The 17,779-nt window shown below is 47.1% G+C and overlaps 1 protein-coding gene and 1 long non-coding RNA gene across 4 annotated transcripts in view; one reads left to right on the top strand and one right to left on the bottom strand.

Moving 5' to 3' along the window:
• Positions 1 to 12,860: 12,860 nt before the first annotated feature.
• Positions 12,861 to 15,392, bottom strand: LOC121015076 (uncharacterized). The gene is made up of 2 exons (XR_005783611.1): positions 15,339 to 15,392; positions 12,861 to 13,021 (listed from the first exon to the last, which is right to left on the bottom strand). It is a non-coding gene; the product is annotated as an uncharacterized LOC121015076 (long non-coding RNA).
• Positions 15,393 to 17,241: 1,849 nt separating this feature from the next.
• The window catches only part of RCSD1 (RCSD domain containing 1), a 74,152-nt gene continuing 73,614 nt past the window's right edge, over positions 17,242 to 17,779 (top strand). For 2 of the 3 annotated variants that reach the window (XR_005783610.1, XM_040451768.1), the window contains exon 1: positions 17,245 to 17,422. Coding sequence is in view for 2 of the 3 variants with exons in the window: in XM_040451768.1 (XP_040307702.1) it covers positions 17,294 to 17,422 (129 nt within the window). In the remaining variant the exon portion in view is untranslated. Of the gene's footprint in view, positions 17,423 to 17,779 lie in introns of all 3 variants that reach the window. The other variant, XM_040451770.1, reaches the window with a different exon arrangement.

Raw genomic sequence — 17,779 nt, 5'->3', positions numbered from 1 at the left:
TACATGACATCTTCATTTGGCTTGGGGTATTGAATTGGCAGGGATTGGGAATTTGCCATGAATGTTTTCGGGAAAAAAAAGAAAAAGAAAAAACAGAGGATTCTTTAATTGCTACTGAGGCAAACAGCTGGGAAAGCAGGGCTGACGTATTTTGCAAGAGGGAAAAAGCAGGATGGAAGTCTGGGGTAGAACTGGAACCCTTTCCCTGACCCTGGACTCCAGAACATTCCAGGCAGCATTTTCACTCAGAAGGGACTTGATTGCAGAATCAGGAGCTCAGGTGTTTTTAGACCCTAAAATTATCTTAAATTACACCATCACGTAGGTCTCCTTGGAACTTCCAAATGCTTCAAAGGTTTTTTTTTTTTTTTTCTTTTCCTTTTCCTATTTTTAAAATTGAGTTGTATACAGCCTAGAATGCACAAAATGCACACAATCTTAAACGTCCGGGTCAATGGGTTCTTACACAGGCACACCCTGACCCTCAGATCATGATGTAAGACCTTTCCATCACCTTGAGAGGGTCCCTCTGCCCCTCCCCAGTCAATACCAGTACCTGGGAACGGCTACTATTCTGTCATCCGTCGCCCTCCATTAGCGGTGTCTGCGCTCAAACATCACGGCACAGATTCCTCTGTGTCTGGTTCTCAGCATTAGGTGTTTGAAATTCGTCTGTGTCTGTGTGTGTGTGTCAGTGGTTTCCTTTTGGTGCCGCGTAACATTTTGTGGTATGAATGACATACACTGTTAGTTGATCGGTTTCTTCCATACTTGGGGTGTTTCTAGCTTTGTACTATCGTGAATCGATCCGACGTGAACATTCGCGTACCTGTCTTTCACAGATCTGGCCACTCCCTTCCCTCGGGAGTTTACCTAGGCGTGGGTGGCTCGGTCGCGGAGCTGACTCTCGAAGTGTTGAGAAAATGAATGAAGTGACTCTGCCCCTAACCACGTGAAGCAGACAGCCCTGAAGCAAACCCGTAAAGTAGATAAAGACACATTTATTATCTCAAAGTTTTCACTACCCCTTCCCCCTTCGACACCAAGACCCATTTCAGATACCTAGTCCGCTTGAGTTGGCTCACTGTCATTCCATTAGTGTGGAAATTTGTAAGCGTACACAAACACCCGGAGAGAATTCCCACGTGTCACACTCAGTTTCTTTCTTTTTTTTTTTTTAAATGTTTATTTATTTTTGAGACAGAGAGAAACACAGCATGAACGGGGGAGGGTCAGAGAGAGAGGGAGACACAGAATCTGAAGCAGGCTCCAGGCTCTGAGCCGTCAGCCCAGAGCCCGACGCGGGGCTCGAACTCACGGACCATGAGATCGTGACCTGAGCCAAAGTCGGACGCTCAACCGACTGAGCCATTCAGGCGCCCCTGTCACACTCAGTTTCAACAGCGGTTGGTGTATTCCCAATCCTGCCTTATCTATTCCCTTAACCATGTTTTTTTCTGGAATGCTTTAAGGCGAATCTTGGACCTCACGTAAGTTTAGCTGTGAATGCTTCGGTATATATACTTCTGCATGTAATACCTTTTGTATTTCACATCACTATCACACGTGAGAAAAGGAACATAGATTTCTGCATATCATCTGTGTTCAAACTTTCCTGACTCTCTCAAAACCATTGGTGTGTTTGAATCACGATCCAATGAGATTCTGCGCATGGCATTTTTGATACTTCTCTTCAGTCTCTCTCAATTTAGAACAGTTCCTTCTTTCCTTTTCTTTTTTAAGACATCATTTATTTGTAGAAGAAACCAGTTCATTTGATCTATAGAAATTCCTCTTCCAGGTTTTGCTGATTAAAATCCTCATGGGCCGTACATGAACCATACGCTCTATTTCCTGTAAACTGGATGTTCGAGCTGGACCATGATTGGAGCCTGGTTGAATTTTTAATTTCTTTCCTTTTGCAAATGTCTCATCGGAGGCGGCCCCGTGTGCTCCCTGTCGCATCGGACCAGGAGGCACATGACCTCTTGTTTCCTACTTTGAAAGATGCTGAGATTTATCACGTGTGTCCCTTCCCCGTCCACTCCTTCCAAGGCTTTGCTGGCCTCCTCCTCTGCCTTTGCCCCTCCTGCAATGCCTGAACACCGCACTGGCCGACCCACAGACCCTCAGTGTAACGACCACCCCACACTTTATCCCCTTGCCTGGCGCTTCAGTCTGTGGCCTCCGCACTTCATCTCACGGCCCAATCAGAGAGACTGAGATCATGTGCAAAGCCAAAGGGCCTCTCCGATCACCTCCGTCAGCCCCGTGGTGGTCTATGGTCCTAGAATCTCCACTCAGGAACTCCCTTGAAAGTCAGGCAGTTCAACTCTATCAAAACGTGGGTGCTCTATGACATCTCCATAAGTGATTGCCTGAGACTGACTTCTCAGTTCACCGGCGTTCCCTCCCTCTCACAAGAGACCACAGTTGGAAGCCGAGTTGTTATAAAGGTGCTCTCCTTGTTGGTCCCCATACATGCTGTTTTAGAAATTTTTACTCAGTTAGTCGTGGGCCTGGTCTTTGACACAAACCCACAGGTGCGGCACCAGTGAAGGTAACTTCCGACTGGGCATATTCAAGCGTTCATGCTTCTACTCCCCTCCCCCCCCCACCTTGTATAGTTTTATTTGTGGTTAAAACAAAAAATATATAGGATAAGATGTACCCTCGTAACCATTTTTAAGTGTACGTTCAGTGCTGTTAACTCTATTCACATTGTTGTGTAGCAGATCTCCAGAACCTTTCATCTTGCAAAACCAGAAACTCTGTACCCATTTGAATAACGATCTCCCTCTCCCCTCCCCCAGCCCGTGGCAGCCACCGTTCTACTTCCTGTTTCCGTGAATTGGACTACTCTACATCTCTCATATAAGTGGAGTCATATAGTATTTGTCTTTTTGCGATTGGCTTATTTCACTCGGCATAATGTCCTCAAGGTTCATACGTGTTGTAGCATGTGACAGATTTCCCTTATTTTTTAAGGCTGTAATATTCCACTGTGTGTGTGTGTGTGTGTGTGTGTGTGTGTGTGTGTGTGCATGTGTGTGTGTATCACATTTTCTTTATGCATTCATTTGCCAATGGACATTTGGGCTGCTTTCACTACTATTGTGAATAATCTTCCAATAAACATAGGGGTGCAAGTATCTTTTGAGATCCTGCTTTAAATTCTTTTGGATATATATACATATATATATATATAAACTCTATACCATTTTGCATTGTGGCCGCACCATTTTACATTCCTACCAGTGGTACACGAGGATTCCAGTTTCCCCACATCCTGGCCAATGCTTGTTGTTCTGTGTCTTGTGTTTTTTATAGTTGCTATCCTAATGAGTGTGAACGGATTATGTCATGTGATGGTAACCGAATTTCCCTAATGATTAGTCATGTTAAGCATCTCTTCGTATGCTTGCTGGCCATCTGTGGATCTGCTTCAAGAAATGTCTATTCAAGTCCTTTGCCTGTTTTTTAACTGCGTTATTAGGGTTTTTGTTGTTGAGTTGTAGGAGCTTTTTGTTGTTGAATTGTAGTTCTTTGTATGTTCTGGATACTAATCCCCTTATCAGATACATAATTTCCCCCCTTTCCGTAGATTGCCTTTTCACTCTGTTGATTGTTCCCTTCAACGAGTAGAAGTTTTAAAGTTTGATGTGGTCCCATTTTGTCTATTTTTGCTTTCGTTGCCTGTTCTTTTGGTGTCATAGCCAATAAATCATTACCAAAGCCAAGGTCATGAAGATTTTCCCCTGTTTTCAATTCTAAGACTTTTGTAGTTTGAGGTCTTATGTTTACGTCTTTAATCCATTTTGAGTTAATTTTTAAATACGGTGTAAGGCAAGGATCTAACTCCAATCTTTCACATGGTGAATATCCAGTTGTCCAAACACTGTGTCAGTTGAAGACGCTGTCCTTTCCCATCGTGTGGTCTTGGTGCTGTGCTGAACATCACTTGACCGTATGCACAAAGTTGATCTCGGGGTTCTCTGTTCTGTCCATCGGTCTGTGTGTCTGTCTTTATGCCAGTACCTGTTTTGGTTACTGCAGCATTTATGATTTCAATGCAGGAAGTGTGAGGCCTCCAACTTTGTTCTTGTTTTTCAAGATTTGGTGGGGGCAGGGGGAGGTGCAATTCAGGAGATTTGAGATTCCACATGAATTTTATGATTTTTTTTTTCTATTTCTGAAAAAAAAAAGCCATTGGGATTATAAAAGAAATTGTATTGAGTCTGTAGATAGCTTTGGGTAGTGTGGACATTTTAGCAATATTAAGTTTTCCAATGAACAAACACATAATATCTTTCCATTTATTTGTGTCTTCTTTAGTTTCTCTTAGCAATGTTTTGTAGTTTTCAGTGTACAGGCATTTCACTCTGGTTAAGTTTACTCCTAAATATCTTATTTTTTAAATGCCATTGTAAATGGGATTGTTGTCTTAATTTCCTTCTTGGATTGTTCATTGTCAGTTCATTGTCAATAATCACAAATGATTTTCATGAGTTGATGTTGTATCCTAAAACTTTGCTGAGTTTGATTATTAGTTATAACAGTTTGTGTGTGGGGGGGGGATCTTTAGGATTTTCTACATATAAGATTATATCATCTGTGAACAAAGAGAATCTTATTTCTTCCTTTGCAATTTGGAAACCTTTTATTCCTTTTTCTTGCCTAATTGCTCTGGCAAGCACTTCCAGTGGTAGGATTGGGCAAACCTGCCTTGTTCCTGATCTTCAGGATTTTCATTGTTGAGTATGACGTTCACTGTGGGCTTTCCATAGTTTCATTTCTTAAATATAGGACTCTGATTCAAAATACTGATTTTGAAATATAAAATTTGGGCGGATCCTAGCAGGCATTTGAAATGATAGCCCAGGATTGCCAACCGATGACAGATCTGTGTATGGGTTTTCTAGATGTGGGTTTACAGAGACATATGGGACCATCCCTGTCTTATGAGCTATGTTAAGTTTCAAGTGATTGACAAAGCATCTCCAACCTATGTGACTGTAAGTCATTTGTTGCCACAGATACTCCTTTAAAACCAACCCTGGCAAGGTGCCTTGCTGACTCGGTAGGTTAAGCATCTGACCTCGGCTCAGGTCACGATCCCATGGTTCATGGGTTCGAGGCCCGCATCAGTCTCTGTGCTGACAGCTCAGAGCCTGGAGCTTGCTTCAGATTCTATATCCCCCTCTCTCTGCTCCTTCCGCACTCGTGCTCTCTTTCCCAAAAATAAACATTAAAGATTTTTTTTAAATAAATAAATAAATAAATAAAAGCATCCCTGACAGCTTACATTTGTAAGGTTAATGGGCCAGCTGCTCTCATGAATAGGGGACACTCTTCTTGGGTCTGTTGAAGCAGAAGAACTTGGAGAAAGAATAATCATCACCTTCCTCATGGCCATGAGGGGGCTTTAGAGACCCCAGTCTCTGAGTTGAGAGGTCTTTTCCTTCTAGACTCGAATGAGAGGCAGTCGAAGGGAAAGAAACCAGGACAGAAAAAAAAAATAATAATAATAATAATGCCCTGATGAGTCTTGGGAGGATGCGCTGTGTACAAAAATCAGACATTCAGCAAGGCCGGACCTGTGAACTGCGGCTACCAGAGATCAAGAGATAACACCTTAGGACCAAGTAGGATCGAGTTGCATGTGTGAGCTGTGATGTGGGTTTTTGACTGATAAGCTGACCAGGGATCAAGGAAGGGAGAGAAGCTTCATTTGTTTGTTTACCATGTGCTTCCTGAGTGAGAATAAGCGTGAGTAAGGCATGTGCGGAGTAGACACTAGAGAATATTGAGGAAAGAAGGCATGCCCACACTGAGACAGGAGGTAGACAGAGGGACCATAGCGAGGGGAGGGCAGATGGCTATGGACAGCGCACATTGCTAACAATTTAGGAATTCCTCTTTAGCATTTCGTTTGCCCTCAGTAATGATCCCTAAGCAAGCGGTCACCCTCCTTAGCTCATCAAATGTTACTGCTACAGGCCCTAAAGTGCTTTCTTACCACCCCACGCCCTTCTTATCAACCCTGGTCCTCCCTCGGGTCCACCGGCCTTATGGGAACCATGACTTGTGCATGGGTGTGAAAGAAAAAGCACCAGGCAGACAGGCAGACCCAAGACACAGAGCCAGAGAGATAATTCATAAAGCCTTAAACACAGCTGCAGAATTAAAACAAAAATGTCAAGGGAACAGAGTGTTCCAGCTGATTTCACTTCCTGTTGATAAGTCTCCGAAGAGGAGGGGTGAGGTCTGGAGTCCTAGAATTGTGGCAGAGGGAGGGCTGGGGTGCGGGTGGACACTTTCTCGGGCATGGTCACTCAGGAGCTGGGTCCCCATCTGCGAGGCCCTTAACTCTCACTTCCTGAGCTGACGATGGTCAGAGGAGGCTTTCAGCTACTGATGTGCTCAACCTACAGAAAACAGGATGTTAGGTTTCAGATCTGATTAGGCCACGAGATGCAAATTCCTTCCCCACCCCACCCCCACCCCTGCTCCCTACCACCGCCACCCACACCATTCCCCTTTCCGCAGCAGAGGCCGTTCATCTCCCTGAGGATTTCCATCAGGGACTGTCTGCCTCCTTTGTTCATCACCAGCCGGGCTGGGTAGGGTCACATTTAGTGCCTAAGCCTTTTCACTCTAGATTTATGGTCGTTTTCATTATGAGCGCCTCACTTCGTCCATGGGTGACCGATGAGAATTATCCTCAAATAAGGAAAGAGAATGGCGAAGTAACTTTGTCCTTTAGGAAGCACATAGGTGGTAGGAAGGGTCCTGGGGGCCCCGGGCCTTGGCGTGGCCCCTCTGCCCTCAGTCACTACAGGTGAGTGGTCGTCCTGTCTCTCTCCCTGCTCACCCCATGTCTTTCTCTGCGTTGCTGCCTATGGTCCCCACCACGTGCGAAAACAAAACAGAAAAGACAAATCAGAAGCAACTGTGCTCGAGGTCAATGCACATGTCATCTGTTTTTCAGAAGCAGATACCGAGCGTAAAGCACTCCCAGAACAAAACTCTGGGAGCAGCCGGCCCTGCACAAGGAGGTCAGGATAGAGTAAACGTGATGCCCACTCAAAGGGCTAACGTGTGCCCGTTGTAGCAGAAACTGTAAACCTGAGAAGGATCGCCCAGGCTGGCATCAAAGACTCAGTTCCCTCTCCGCCCCTCCTCCAGGCTCCTGGTTCGCTCACATGGTTCTTCGACCCAGATCCCCACCATCCCCATCTCTGCCAAGCACACCGAGCTCAGCTTCCTCTATCCTCTTGCCTCCGGGCCTTTTGTGTTTAGTTCAAATTATGATTCAAGCGTTCAAGGGTCTACTCAGACCTTTATCGCTTTCTCAGAAAAATGACACTCCTGTAAGATTGGGACCCTGTGTGGGCCTCACAGGGCCAATGGTACTGGGCACACCAAGATGAAAACAATCTTAAAAAGTCTGAAATAGGGGCGCCTGGGTGGCTCAGTCGGTTGAGCCTCCGACTTCGGCTCAGGTCACGATCTCACGGTCTGTGGGTTCGAGCCCCACGTCGGGCTCTGGGCTGACAGCTCAGAGCCTGGAGCCCGCTTCGGATTCTGTGTCTCCCTCTCTCTCTCTCTGACCCTCCCCCGTTCACGCTCTGTCTCTCTCTGTCTCAAAAATAAATAAACATCAAAAAAAAAATTTTTTTAAGTCTGAAATACTATTACAGGTCAGGAAGCAGAAAAAGAAGAAAGTTGTGTGCAGGAAACGTAGTAATGACATACTCCGAAACTGGACGCTCATAGAAAAGCCTTTGGCACGAAAAGTTGCAAGGTTATCCAATAGTAGATGAGGGCAAGTAAACTAGTTAATAAGTGGTAACAGTCAGAAGAGAAGGTCAAATCCTTGACGATTCCAGAAAAACCCTTGTTTCTGCATGAAATTGATGCATTATTTAAATGAGGGTAACTTAAAACTCGTTTCCAAAATGAAGAAACACTGCTCAAGCGAGTGAAATGTATTTATAATTGAGATATGAAACCCCTGCCTCCCTTCCCTTTTTTTTTTTTTTTTTGGCCTGTGCAGGGAAAAAAAAATGCAGAATTGAATCTGAACATAGAATATTCAAGAAGTGCTGAATAGAGTACAAATCAGAAGAAATATGACAAAGATGATCCCACGTTTATCACATTCAATATTCACTGGCAACTATATTAAGCATTTCCCGTGTATTACCTCACTGACTCCTGACAGCTCTATGTGGTAAATTCTATTACCCCCATTTTACAGATGGAGAAAAAGAGGGGCAAAATGGTTAGGTGACATGATCAAGGTCACAGGAGGACCCAGGAAGTCTGGTTTCAATGTGGATCTTTATAAATCTCTGTGCTACCCTCTCTGTTACTATGCTTTACGGTTTTTTTTTTTTTTAATTTTTTTTTTAATGTTCATTTTCGAAGGAGACAGAGACAGAGTGTGAGTGGGGGAGGGGGATAGAGAGAGAGAGACACAGAATCCCAAGCAGACTCCAGGCTCCGAGCCGTCAGCAGGGGCCCGGGGTGTTCTTTGGGGAGAAGAGGCTGGAGAGGCAGGTGTGGCCTTGTCAGGAAGGGGTGTGAGTGACACATTTTGGCAAGACTGCTGTCCGTAGAGTGGAAGCTGTGTGGGGGGAGATGGTGAGTCGGGACAGCACGGGAGACGCACGGAGACGAACGGGGACATCTCATCCGGATGAACCACGGCGGCGATGGTGACTGGTGGGGGTGGGGCAGGATGTTTCAGGGCCTGACTCATAGCACCTGGTGGTGGACGTGAAGGAACAATCAAGAACGACTCCCAGGTTTCTGTCCCGAGCAAATGGATGAATAGCGAGACCACCACAAGAGGAAAAGAGAAACTAACAGGAGGGGCCGTGGGTTTTTAGCAGAGTTTTGCAGACATGCGCTGTGCTGGGGTTGCAAATGAGCACGTGCGTGCAGACAACTTTCCACTTCATTCTTTGCCCGGTGTCCGTGGAAAAAAGCAAAGGGGGATGAGTGGTAGGCGGGACTTGGGTACTCATGTTTCTCATAAGCTGTTCTACTTCATTCGTGTAGAATCATCGCAGATATTTATTTTAAGGCCATGTGGATCTTTATTTTAAGGCCAAAGCCTCCAGCTTTGGACAAGCTCTGCCCAATCCCAGATACTGATTCACATTAGTAAACGCCTCTACAAGCAAACCTGCCTCAGCACTTACTGATACTAACAATATCCTACAAGAAATTGCGATACGCAGTTATTCTAGGAAAACGTACTTTTAATTCTGTACCTACCACCCACTTTTCTTTCTAGAAGAAATCAGTCCTTTTTCTTTTTAAGGACAAGGAAAGGGGCTCCTGGGTGGCTCAGTTGCTTACGCATCCGCCTTCAGCTCAGGGCATGATCTTGAGGTCCATGAGTTCGAGCCCCACGCCGGGATTCTTTGCTGACCGCCCAGAGCCTGGAGCCTGCTTCTGATTCTGTGTCTCCCTCTCTCTCTGCCTCCCCCCGCGCCACTCATGCTCTGTCTCTCTCTCTCTCTCTCTCTGACTCTCAAAAATGAATAAATGTAAAAAAAAAAAAAAAAAAAAGAATAAGGAAAAATAGATGATTATCTACACCTGCTCCCCCAAACTCAGATGGGAATTAAGACACTTCAAATTCTGACAGTGATTAATCTCATTTATTCAATCTAAATTTGTTTCGTTTCCAATAGGTATTAGCCAGGTTTCCTACTTTTTTTGGGGGGGGGTGGCATCGTATTCTCCCATCTCTGTTTATCTCTGTATGTGTGTGTTTCTCTCTCTGCTCTTCTGTCTCATCTCTTTCTCCACATCTCTGCTGAACATTTTTTGAGGCACTCCTTTCCCTGAGCTGGTGTATATGTCTGATTTTGTCTTCTAAGTTTGTGTTTATCTGAATCACGTGGACGCTAAGTTTGTGTCTCTCTGACTCGCTTTCAGCTATAACAAAATATCGTGCTCCAATGGCTTGAGCCACAAACAAATATATTGCTTCACATAACAAGAAATCCAGGGGATGGTCCCTCTAGAACTGGTCAGGTCAGTGCCTTGACGGTCATTGGGGTTCCTTATTTGTTTTTTTTTTTTTTTCAACGTTTTATTTATTTTTGGGACAGAGAGAGACAGAGCATGAACGGGGGAGGGGCAGAGAGAGAGGGAGACACAGAATCGGAAACAGGCTCCGGGCTCTGAGCCATCAGCCCAGAGCCCGACGCGGGGCTCGAACTCACGGACCGCGAGATCATGACCTGAGCCGAAGTCGGACGCTTAACAGACTGCGCCACCCAGGCACCCCTAGGGTTCCTTATTTGATGAACATTCACTGCGTGCCTATTTGTGCCTGGCCTTGATTTAGGTACATGGAATATACACACGGACCAAAAAAGAAACAAAAGACATACATGGAATATACACGGACCAAAAAAGAAACAAAAGACTCCGTCTTCCTGGAGCTTCTATTCCGGCTCCTCCCAGCTTTGCCTCATGGTAGCAAAATGGTCCATGCCCTCCCAGGCATAACATTAGGTAGGAAAACACCCAATATTTATAGAGCTTCTCTTCCTATGCGTTTCTTTATCAGAAAGCATAAAGATTTCCCCCTTTTATCTCATTGGCCAACATGTCCTCACGTATTTCTCTCCAATCCAATTTCTGGCAAGAGGAATGTTATTTCCATAATTGGCTTAGACTATTCAGGATTTACCTCTTGGCTGAAGATTACGAAACACACTGATACCTGGCACCACTCGCTGTCCACTGGGGTCGGGCCCAGGAATAGCTTTTTTTTTTTTTTTTTTTTAATGTTTTATTTATTTTTAGGACAGAGAGAGACAGAGCATGAGTGGGGATGGGTCAGAGACAGGGCGGCAGACACAGAATCTGGAGCAGGCTCCAGGCTCTGAGCTGTGAGCATAGAGCCCGATGCACGGCTAGAACTCAGGAACCGTGAGATCATGACCTGAGCCGAAGTCAGACGCTCAACCGACTGAGCCACCCAGACGCCCCTAGATATTTTTTTTCAAAGCTCCTTGAGCCATTCTAGTTTACGGCTGGAGGTGAGGCTGGTTCTCAGGTGCTCTGCTTGAGATGCTTCAAGGCTGAGAAGGTTTGAGATTCCTTGTAGGGCTGTGTAATATCATTCCAGAACATGGGGTCTGCCTCAGAAGGAGAAGGTCGCAATCTTTTGGGGCCTCCAGACCACCCACGTTGGGTTTTTGTCAACACTGTTCCTTGGCCTTGGTGATGGGACCACGTTCCTAGTTGAGCTGCCCCTGCCCCACCCTAGGAAATCCCTAATTGGCCTTCTCTCAGCTTGGGACCCCCCAGCCCCTTCCTAGGTGCACCTGAGCCAAGTGCAACCCTCCCTCAGTCCAGTTTGGTTCTTTGATTTCTTCTTTTTTTAAATCCTCCAAATCACAAAGATGCATGTAGTTATCGCAACCACAGAAAGATATTTGTACAAAGACTTGAATAATCTCCCCCTTCCTGTCTCCATCCTCTGTCATGCCAGAGGACCGGGTATTCTCTGCCTATCGTCTCTCTCCAAAGCAGGGGACAGTAGACCCCCGGCCACCTTGTGGATGTCTGGGTGGGGGTGGAGCGGGGAGGAACAGACGACGGAGGGACTGGATAGGGAGTCAGCTGAAATCAAAGAAATGGGACACCTCCATTCTTCCCCCACCACCTTTTTTCTTCATTTCTTTAGTTTGAAATAATTTTAAACATCGAGAAAAGCTGTAGGATTAATACAAAGACCCCCCACAACGCCTTCACCCAGGAGTCCTTACGGTGTTGCCAATCATCCTAATTCTCTTTTTTTCAGCTTTACTGAGGTATCATTATATGGACCAGTAACACTGTAAGATACTTAAAGTGTATGTGGCCATGATTTGATACAGGTGCATACGATAACCCTTTGATAGACTTTATAGTAAAAAGAAAAAAAAAAAAAAAGACTTTCTAGTCAAAGCAGCCAACCCAGAACCACACGGGGAACCAGTGGTCACGTGACCTCCATCTCCTTCAGCCTAGGCCCCTTCCCCGCACTTCCTCTGACTGCACTTGGAGACTCTGGACCCGTCACTTTGAGGAATGTCTTCCTATGTAGCTTCTGCAACGTTTCCTCATGATTAGATTCGGGTTATGCACTTTGGGCAAGAATATCACAGAAGTGATGGTATGTTCCTATTGTATCCCATCAGGTAGCATGTGATATCAGTTTGCCCCACTGTTGGTCATGTTTACTTTGATCACTTGATTAATACGGTGTCTGTTACGGTTGTTCGCTGTAAAGGAGCTTTCTCCCCTTTGTAATTTTTTTTTTAACTTTTTTTTTTATTTATTTTTGAGACAGAGAGAGACAGCGCATGAACGGGGGAGGGGCAGAGAGAGAGAGGGAGACACAGAATCGGAAACAGGCTCCAGGCTCTGAGCCATCAGCCCAGAGCCCGACGCGGGGCTCGAACTCACGGACCACGAGATCGTGACCTGAGCGGAAGTCGGACGCTTAACCGACTGAGCCACCCAGGCGCCCCTCTCCCCTTTGTAATTAATGAGTAACTTGTAGGGGCGATCTTTTTAAATCATGTAAAATCCCATTCCTCATCTCATTTTTCCCCACCGGATTTAACACCCCATAATGTTTCTCACCTGAAATTATAGCTACGATGATTGTCACATGGCAGTTTTCTTGTAAACCTTGTTTTACATTTCTTCATTGGTATTGTGCGGTAAGAACCTTCTCTTCTCCCACTTGTTTGTTCATATCAGTTTAGACCTATGAACTTCTTTTATTTTTATTTTTTTTTAAGTTTATTTGGAGAAAGAGAAAGAGCAGGGGGACGGGGAGAGAGAGAATCCCAAGCAGGCTGTAGGCTCAGCACAGAACCCGGCGTGGGGCTCGAACTCACGACCATGAGATCGTGACCTAAGCCGATACTCCTGTAAGCGGGCTTCGGTGTCCTTTTAGTGTCTCTCTGTCATTCATTGAGAACTTCCATATTTTCTGACAAAACAACAAGTTCCAGGCTCGTCTTGTTCTTTATCTGCCCCAGCCGTGTCATCACCCATTTTCTCCAAGGAGCCTGTGTTCCTTTAGTGGAGAATGGTATTTAGAAACCAAGACCTGGGCTCTGGGTGCACGGATTGCTACTGGGGTGTCACTGCTCCTACGCTCTCTCAGTGGCTCAAACTAAGAAATAGATGCATGTGTGTATATGCATTGCTATTTACAGCTATCTACAGGCTGAAAGCAATGACTTCACACCATTACCTCCCATTCCAATCCAGCACCAGAGTTCATTCTAGTCCAGTCTAGCTCATTCTAGTCCCCCCACGCCACCCCTTGCATATTCGTACCTCCCTTCACCATCAGTGAGAAACTTCTCTCCCACTGGCTTCGATATATCAACTTATTTGCTCGATTTCCCTGTGTAGCCAATCTCCTGACCCCCAAAGGGCCAATCAAAAGCGTTCCTCATGAGGTCTCCGATCCCTGCTAACGGTTCTCCACACACTTCAACGTCTTCCCTATGGCTCCATTGCTACCCTGCTGCCTTCCTCCTCAATTGACCTTCCACACATGAAATACAGCTACCGTCTTCCTCTGGGAAACCCTCCATGGCCACGCCGTAAACACATAAAAACCGTAAGTCTTTATGCTTTCCTTTCAACATTTTCAGCTCCGTTCCTCAAGGATAGTCACCTGTGGCAGAGTGAGTTGTTTTGTTTTTGCCACATTCCCTGAACTGAGGGCTGAAAGATCTATTTTTTTAAAGTTAACCCCGGGTGCCTGGGTGGCTCAGTCGGTTGAGCGTCCGACTTCGCTCAGGTCACGATCTCACGGTCCGTGAGTTTGAGCCCCGCATCAGGCTCTGTGCTGACAGCTCAGAGCCTGGAGCCTGCTTCCGATTCTGTGTCTCCCTCTCTCTCTCTGGCCCTCCCCCCGTTCATGCTCTGTCTCTCTCTGTCTCAAAAATAAATAAATGTTAAAAAAATAATAAAGTTAATTATTTGCAGTCATGCAAGAATATTTGTTGGGTTCCTTGCTCTTAATTTTTTTTAAAGTTTTAGTTACTTAAGCAATCTCTACACCCCATGTGGGGCTCGCACTCATGACCCCGAGGTCAAGAGTCGTATGCTCTTCCAACCCAGCCAGCCAGGTGCCCCTTCCTGCTCTTCATTTTATTTATTTATTTATTTATTTTTAACGTTTATTTATTTTTGGGACAGAGAGAGACAGAGCATGAACGGGGGAGGGGCAGAGAGAGAGGGAGACGCAGAATCGGAAACAGGCTCCAGGCTCTGAGCCGTCAGCCCAGAGCCCGACGCGGGGCTCGAACTCCCGGACCGCGAGATCGTGACCTGGCTGAAGTCAGACGCTTAACAGACTGCGCCACCCAGGCGCCCCTCTGCTCTTCATTTTAAAAATAGACCATCAGCAGCACGCTATGGCCGCTTACTAAGAGCTAACTGAATGAGCTCTTGACAAGTCTGTTCAAAAATTAAGTTACTGCCTAACTTCTCATGGCCTTCAATGATCTTTTCTCCCAGTGGGTCTTTTCTCCCCTTGGAGACCTATCTATGGAAAAGGCTTTGTCTTTCATTTAAAGACAAAGATTCTACTAATTTGCTTCACTTATTCGTCTGTCCTCTCACTCACCAAGTATCTGTTGAGGGCCTGCCATGTGCGTCCGGCTGCCCGTGGTGATACGGGCTCCACTATGGGATCCCTGCCCTGGCTGTGTCTCTATTGCTCCCTGTTCTTCATCCTGCCCTGGCCTTTATTTACTGCTTGGCTGGTTCAGACTGCAAGGCTGTGTGAAGGGAGTGTGGGAGAAAGTAAAGGAAGTGGGTCCTGATGAGACAGCCAGCCCCCCAGAGAGGGAGGTTCCGAGCCACTTTCCCTTCCCCTTAGGCTGTCAGCTTCTCCCAGCCCATAGGGCAGCAAGTCACAATCCCGGGTGACCCAGCAAAAACAGAGGGTTTACCAGCGGGCTATCGCGACTCTGGCTTCTGGGGATCTTCTGGAGGGACAGGAGGGGCAGAAGGGGGGCACACCCCCCACCCCTACTCATGGCTGCTGAAACTGAGCTCAGAGCTGTCGCTCCCCACCCCCCCCCCCGACCCCTCTCTCCCCATTTTCCATTCCTGCCTCCAGTGAAGGTCTCTGCCTAGGGCCCAAAGCTGCAGCAGCTTCCTACTCTGCAGATCTTGAGACCCCGGAGCATGGCAGAGGCCGAGTTTGTTCGCACTGTGGGCTATGGGTTCTCACTGGGCAAGGGAAAGCCTGGGGCAGGGCGTGGGCTGCAGCTGCAAGTTACCTTGGGTGACTGAGATGCTATCTGGGCCTAACGGTTTCCTTTGGGTAGGCACTTCCGTCCTTCTGTTTTTTTTTTTTTTTTCAACGTTTATTTATTTTTGGGACAGAGAGAGACAGAGCATGAATGGGCGAGGGGCAGAGAGAGAGGGAGACACAGAATCGGAAACAGGCTCCAGGCTCTGAGCCATCAGCCCAGAGCCCGATGCGGGGCTCGAACTCACGGACCGCGAGATCGTGACCTGGCTGAAGTCGGACGCTTAACCGACTGCGCCACCCAGGCGCCCCCCGTCCTTCTGTTTTGAAGCCAGAAATCTGTGCTGGGGCAGTCCCCTCGGCTCCCTTTCTGAGCCGAAAGGAAGGGTGACAAGATGGAGGCAGAAACAGGCGCCATGAGTCAGGGTTAGAAGACATGGTAAGAAACTATGTTCCTATCACCAGCTCAGCCATGCTTCTTTAAAAGGAAGAAAGGAAGGGGCGCTGAGAGCGGCTCAGTCGTTAAGCGTCCGATTTCAGATCAGGTCATGATCTCATGGTTGATGAGTTCGAGCCCCGCATCAGGCTCTGGGCTGACCGCTCTAGAGCCTGGAGCCTGCTTCAGATTCTCTGTCTCCCTCTGTCTGCCCCTCTGCTGCTTGTATTCTGTCTCTCACATTGTCTGAAAAAATAAATAAACATTAAAAAAAAAATTTTTTTTTTAAAAGGAAGAAAGGAAAACAATCACAGCCACAAGTATGCATTGGAAGGTACCAGGAAATTTCCTTTCCTGCTGCCAGTCCTGCCCTAGAGTCCTCACATCTGTAGCTGTGTGGCTGAAATGAGGAGGGGACCCTTTCCTTGGGCCCCAGAATGCCCTGCTCTAAATAAAAGAAAGATCTGGTCCCTACCGATTGGAGCTTGTACACAAAGTGAAACATTGTAAAAATAGCTACTCTTCTCAGAGTGACTACTAAACTGTACAGATTGAGGAAACCGGGGATCAGAGAGGTCAAGTGACCTGTGCAAGGAAACTCAGCAAGAAAGTAGCAGAGCTAGAATACAACCCTCAATCTGTTTCTGAAATCAAGGTCTTTGCCCCCGTTGTCCCATTCAGTTTGATGAACTAGAAAATACTTTGGCATTCGGGCTGTTAGTGTTTTAGAAAGTCAGGCTTTAGAAGGTTCTATGATAGGAAGAAGGTCATGTTTCTAAGACCTTCTACCTTTGCTACCCAAAGCAGCAATCCAAGGGCCTGAAAGCCCCCGGGGTGGTGTTGGGATGAACAGCAGAGTCAGGGCAGCTCTCCCTAGTGTGAGCAAACTCTCAACTTGTTTCCTTTATGGGATTCTCTGTATATTTCCCTTCACAGGGCCCGCTGCCTCTGAAGAGGGCCCTCCCTGTCCCGGGTGCCCTGGGTGAGTGAGGCCTTGGGCATGGGGGCAGGACAGGAGGCCTCCCTCCCTGCCAGCCAATCTCCCCCCCCCCCATAATCCCTGCACCCATGTCCCCTCTTCTCTCTGTCCTGGGAGGAGGGATCCAGAAGGGGCACCTGGGGCCGGTGGCCAGTATACAAGCCGGTAGCAGATTCCAGGTCCCACATCCCTCCCGTGTGGCCTCCTCATCTTCCAGCCTCTTGGCTGCCCAGAGGGCTGGGACAGCGCTGGGGGAGGGCCGCTATGCTGGGTCTTCTGGGAATCGGATGTTCAGGATCTTGGCCTTTACTCTATTTAACAGGAACGGGAAAAGGCCCTTTAGCAAGCAGCTTGTGGGAGCTGAAATTCCCACAGAATCCAATGCATCAGTCTAATCAGGGGAAAAGAAAAAGATTTCACGCCACAGGGAACCTGAAAATCTCTGCTTGGATTTCTTGTCCTTCCTCCCCAACCCGCCCCCCCCCCCGCCCCCCATACACAGATGAGAGACGGATAGATTGATAGCGGTTTCCTGAAAATGTGACCGTGCACGTGGTAAAGAAAGGCGATGAAAGTAGGAAAGGTGGTCCTGTCGGTGCCGCACTGCGCGTTGCCACAGCTCCCGTCTGGGGCCATGAGAGAGCACAGACGCCTCCACAGTCCTCTCGCTCCCACGCCAGAACGCCTGGAAACCCAGGTATGACATGAATGCAATAATTAAAAAAAAAAAAAAAGGGACGAAAGCAACAAGGATGCACGTAAAAGAAACAGAAAAGAGGGGAGAGGAAAGGAAGAGAAGAACAACTTTAACGTGAAAGGAGGGCGAGGCTGAAAAGGGCTGGGACCCGGGCAGAGGCCGGGGTCCGGCGGAAACTTCGCGAGGAAGAGGGGCCAGGCGGTTGTCCCGTCCCCATGTTTGGGCAGATTAATGGAGTCGCGGCTCCCTCGCCCGAGTCCTGCCCTGGGAGGGGACAGTATCTGTTTAGATTTGCGTCTAAATTTAAACCCTGATCGCCGGCCTCCCTCCCCCGCTCCCCACCCCTTCCCCCCTCCC

The sequence above is a fragment of the Herpailurus yagouaroundi genome, unplaced genomic scaffold, assembly GCF_014898765.1.
Source record: "Herpailurus yagouaroundi ecotype Mexico unplaced genomic scaffold, PumYag 205, whole genome shotgun sequence".
Classification (NCBI taxonomy): domain Eukaryota; kingdom Metazoa; phylum Chordata; class Mammalia; order Carnivora; family Felidae; genus Herpailurus; species Herpailurus yagouaroundi.
This window is presented reverse-complemented; position numbering and strand designations above follow the sequence as displayed.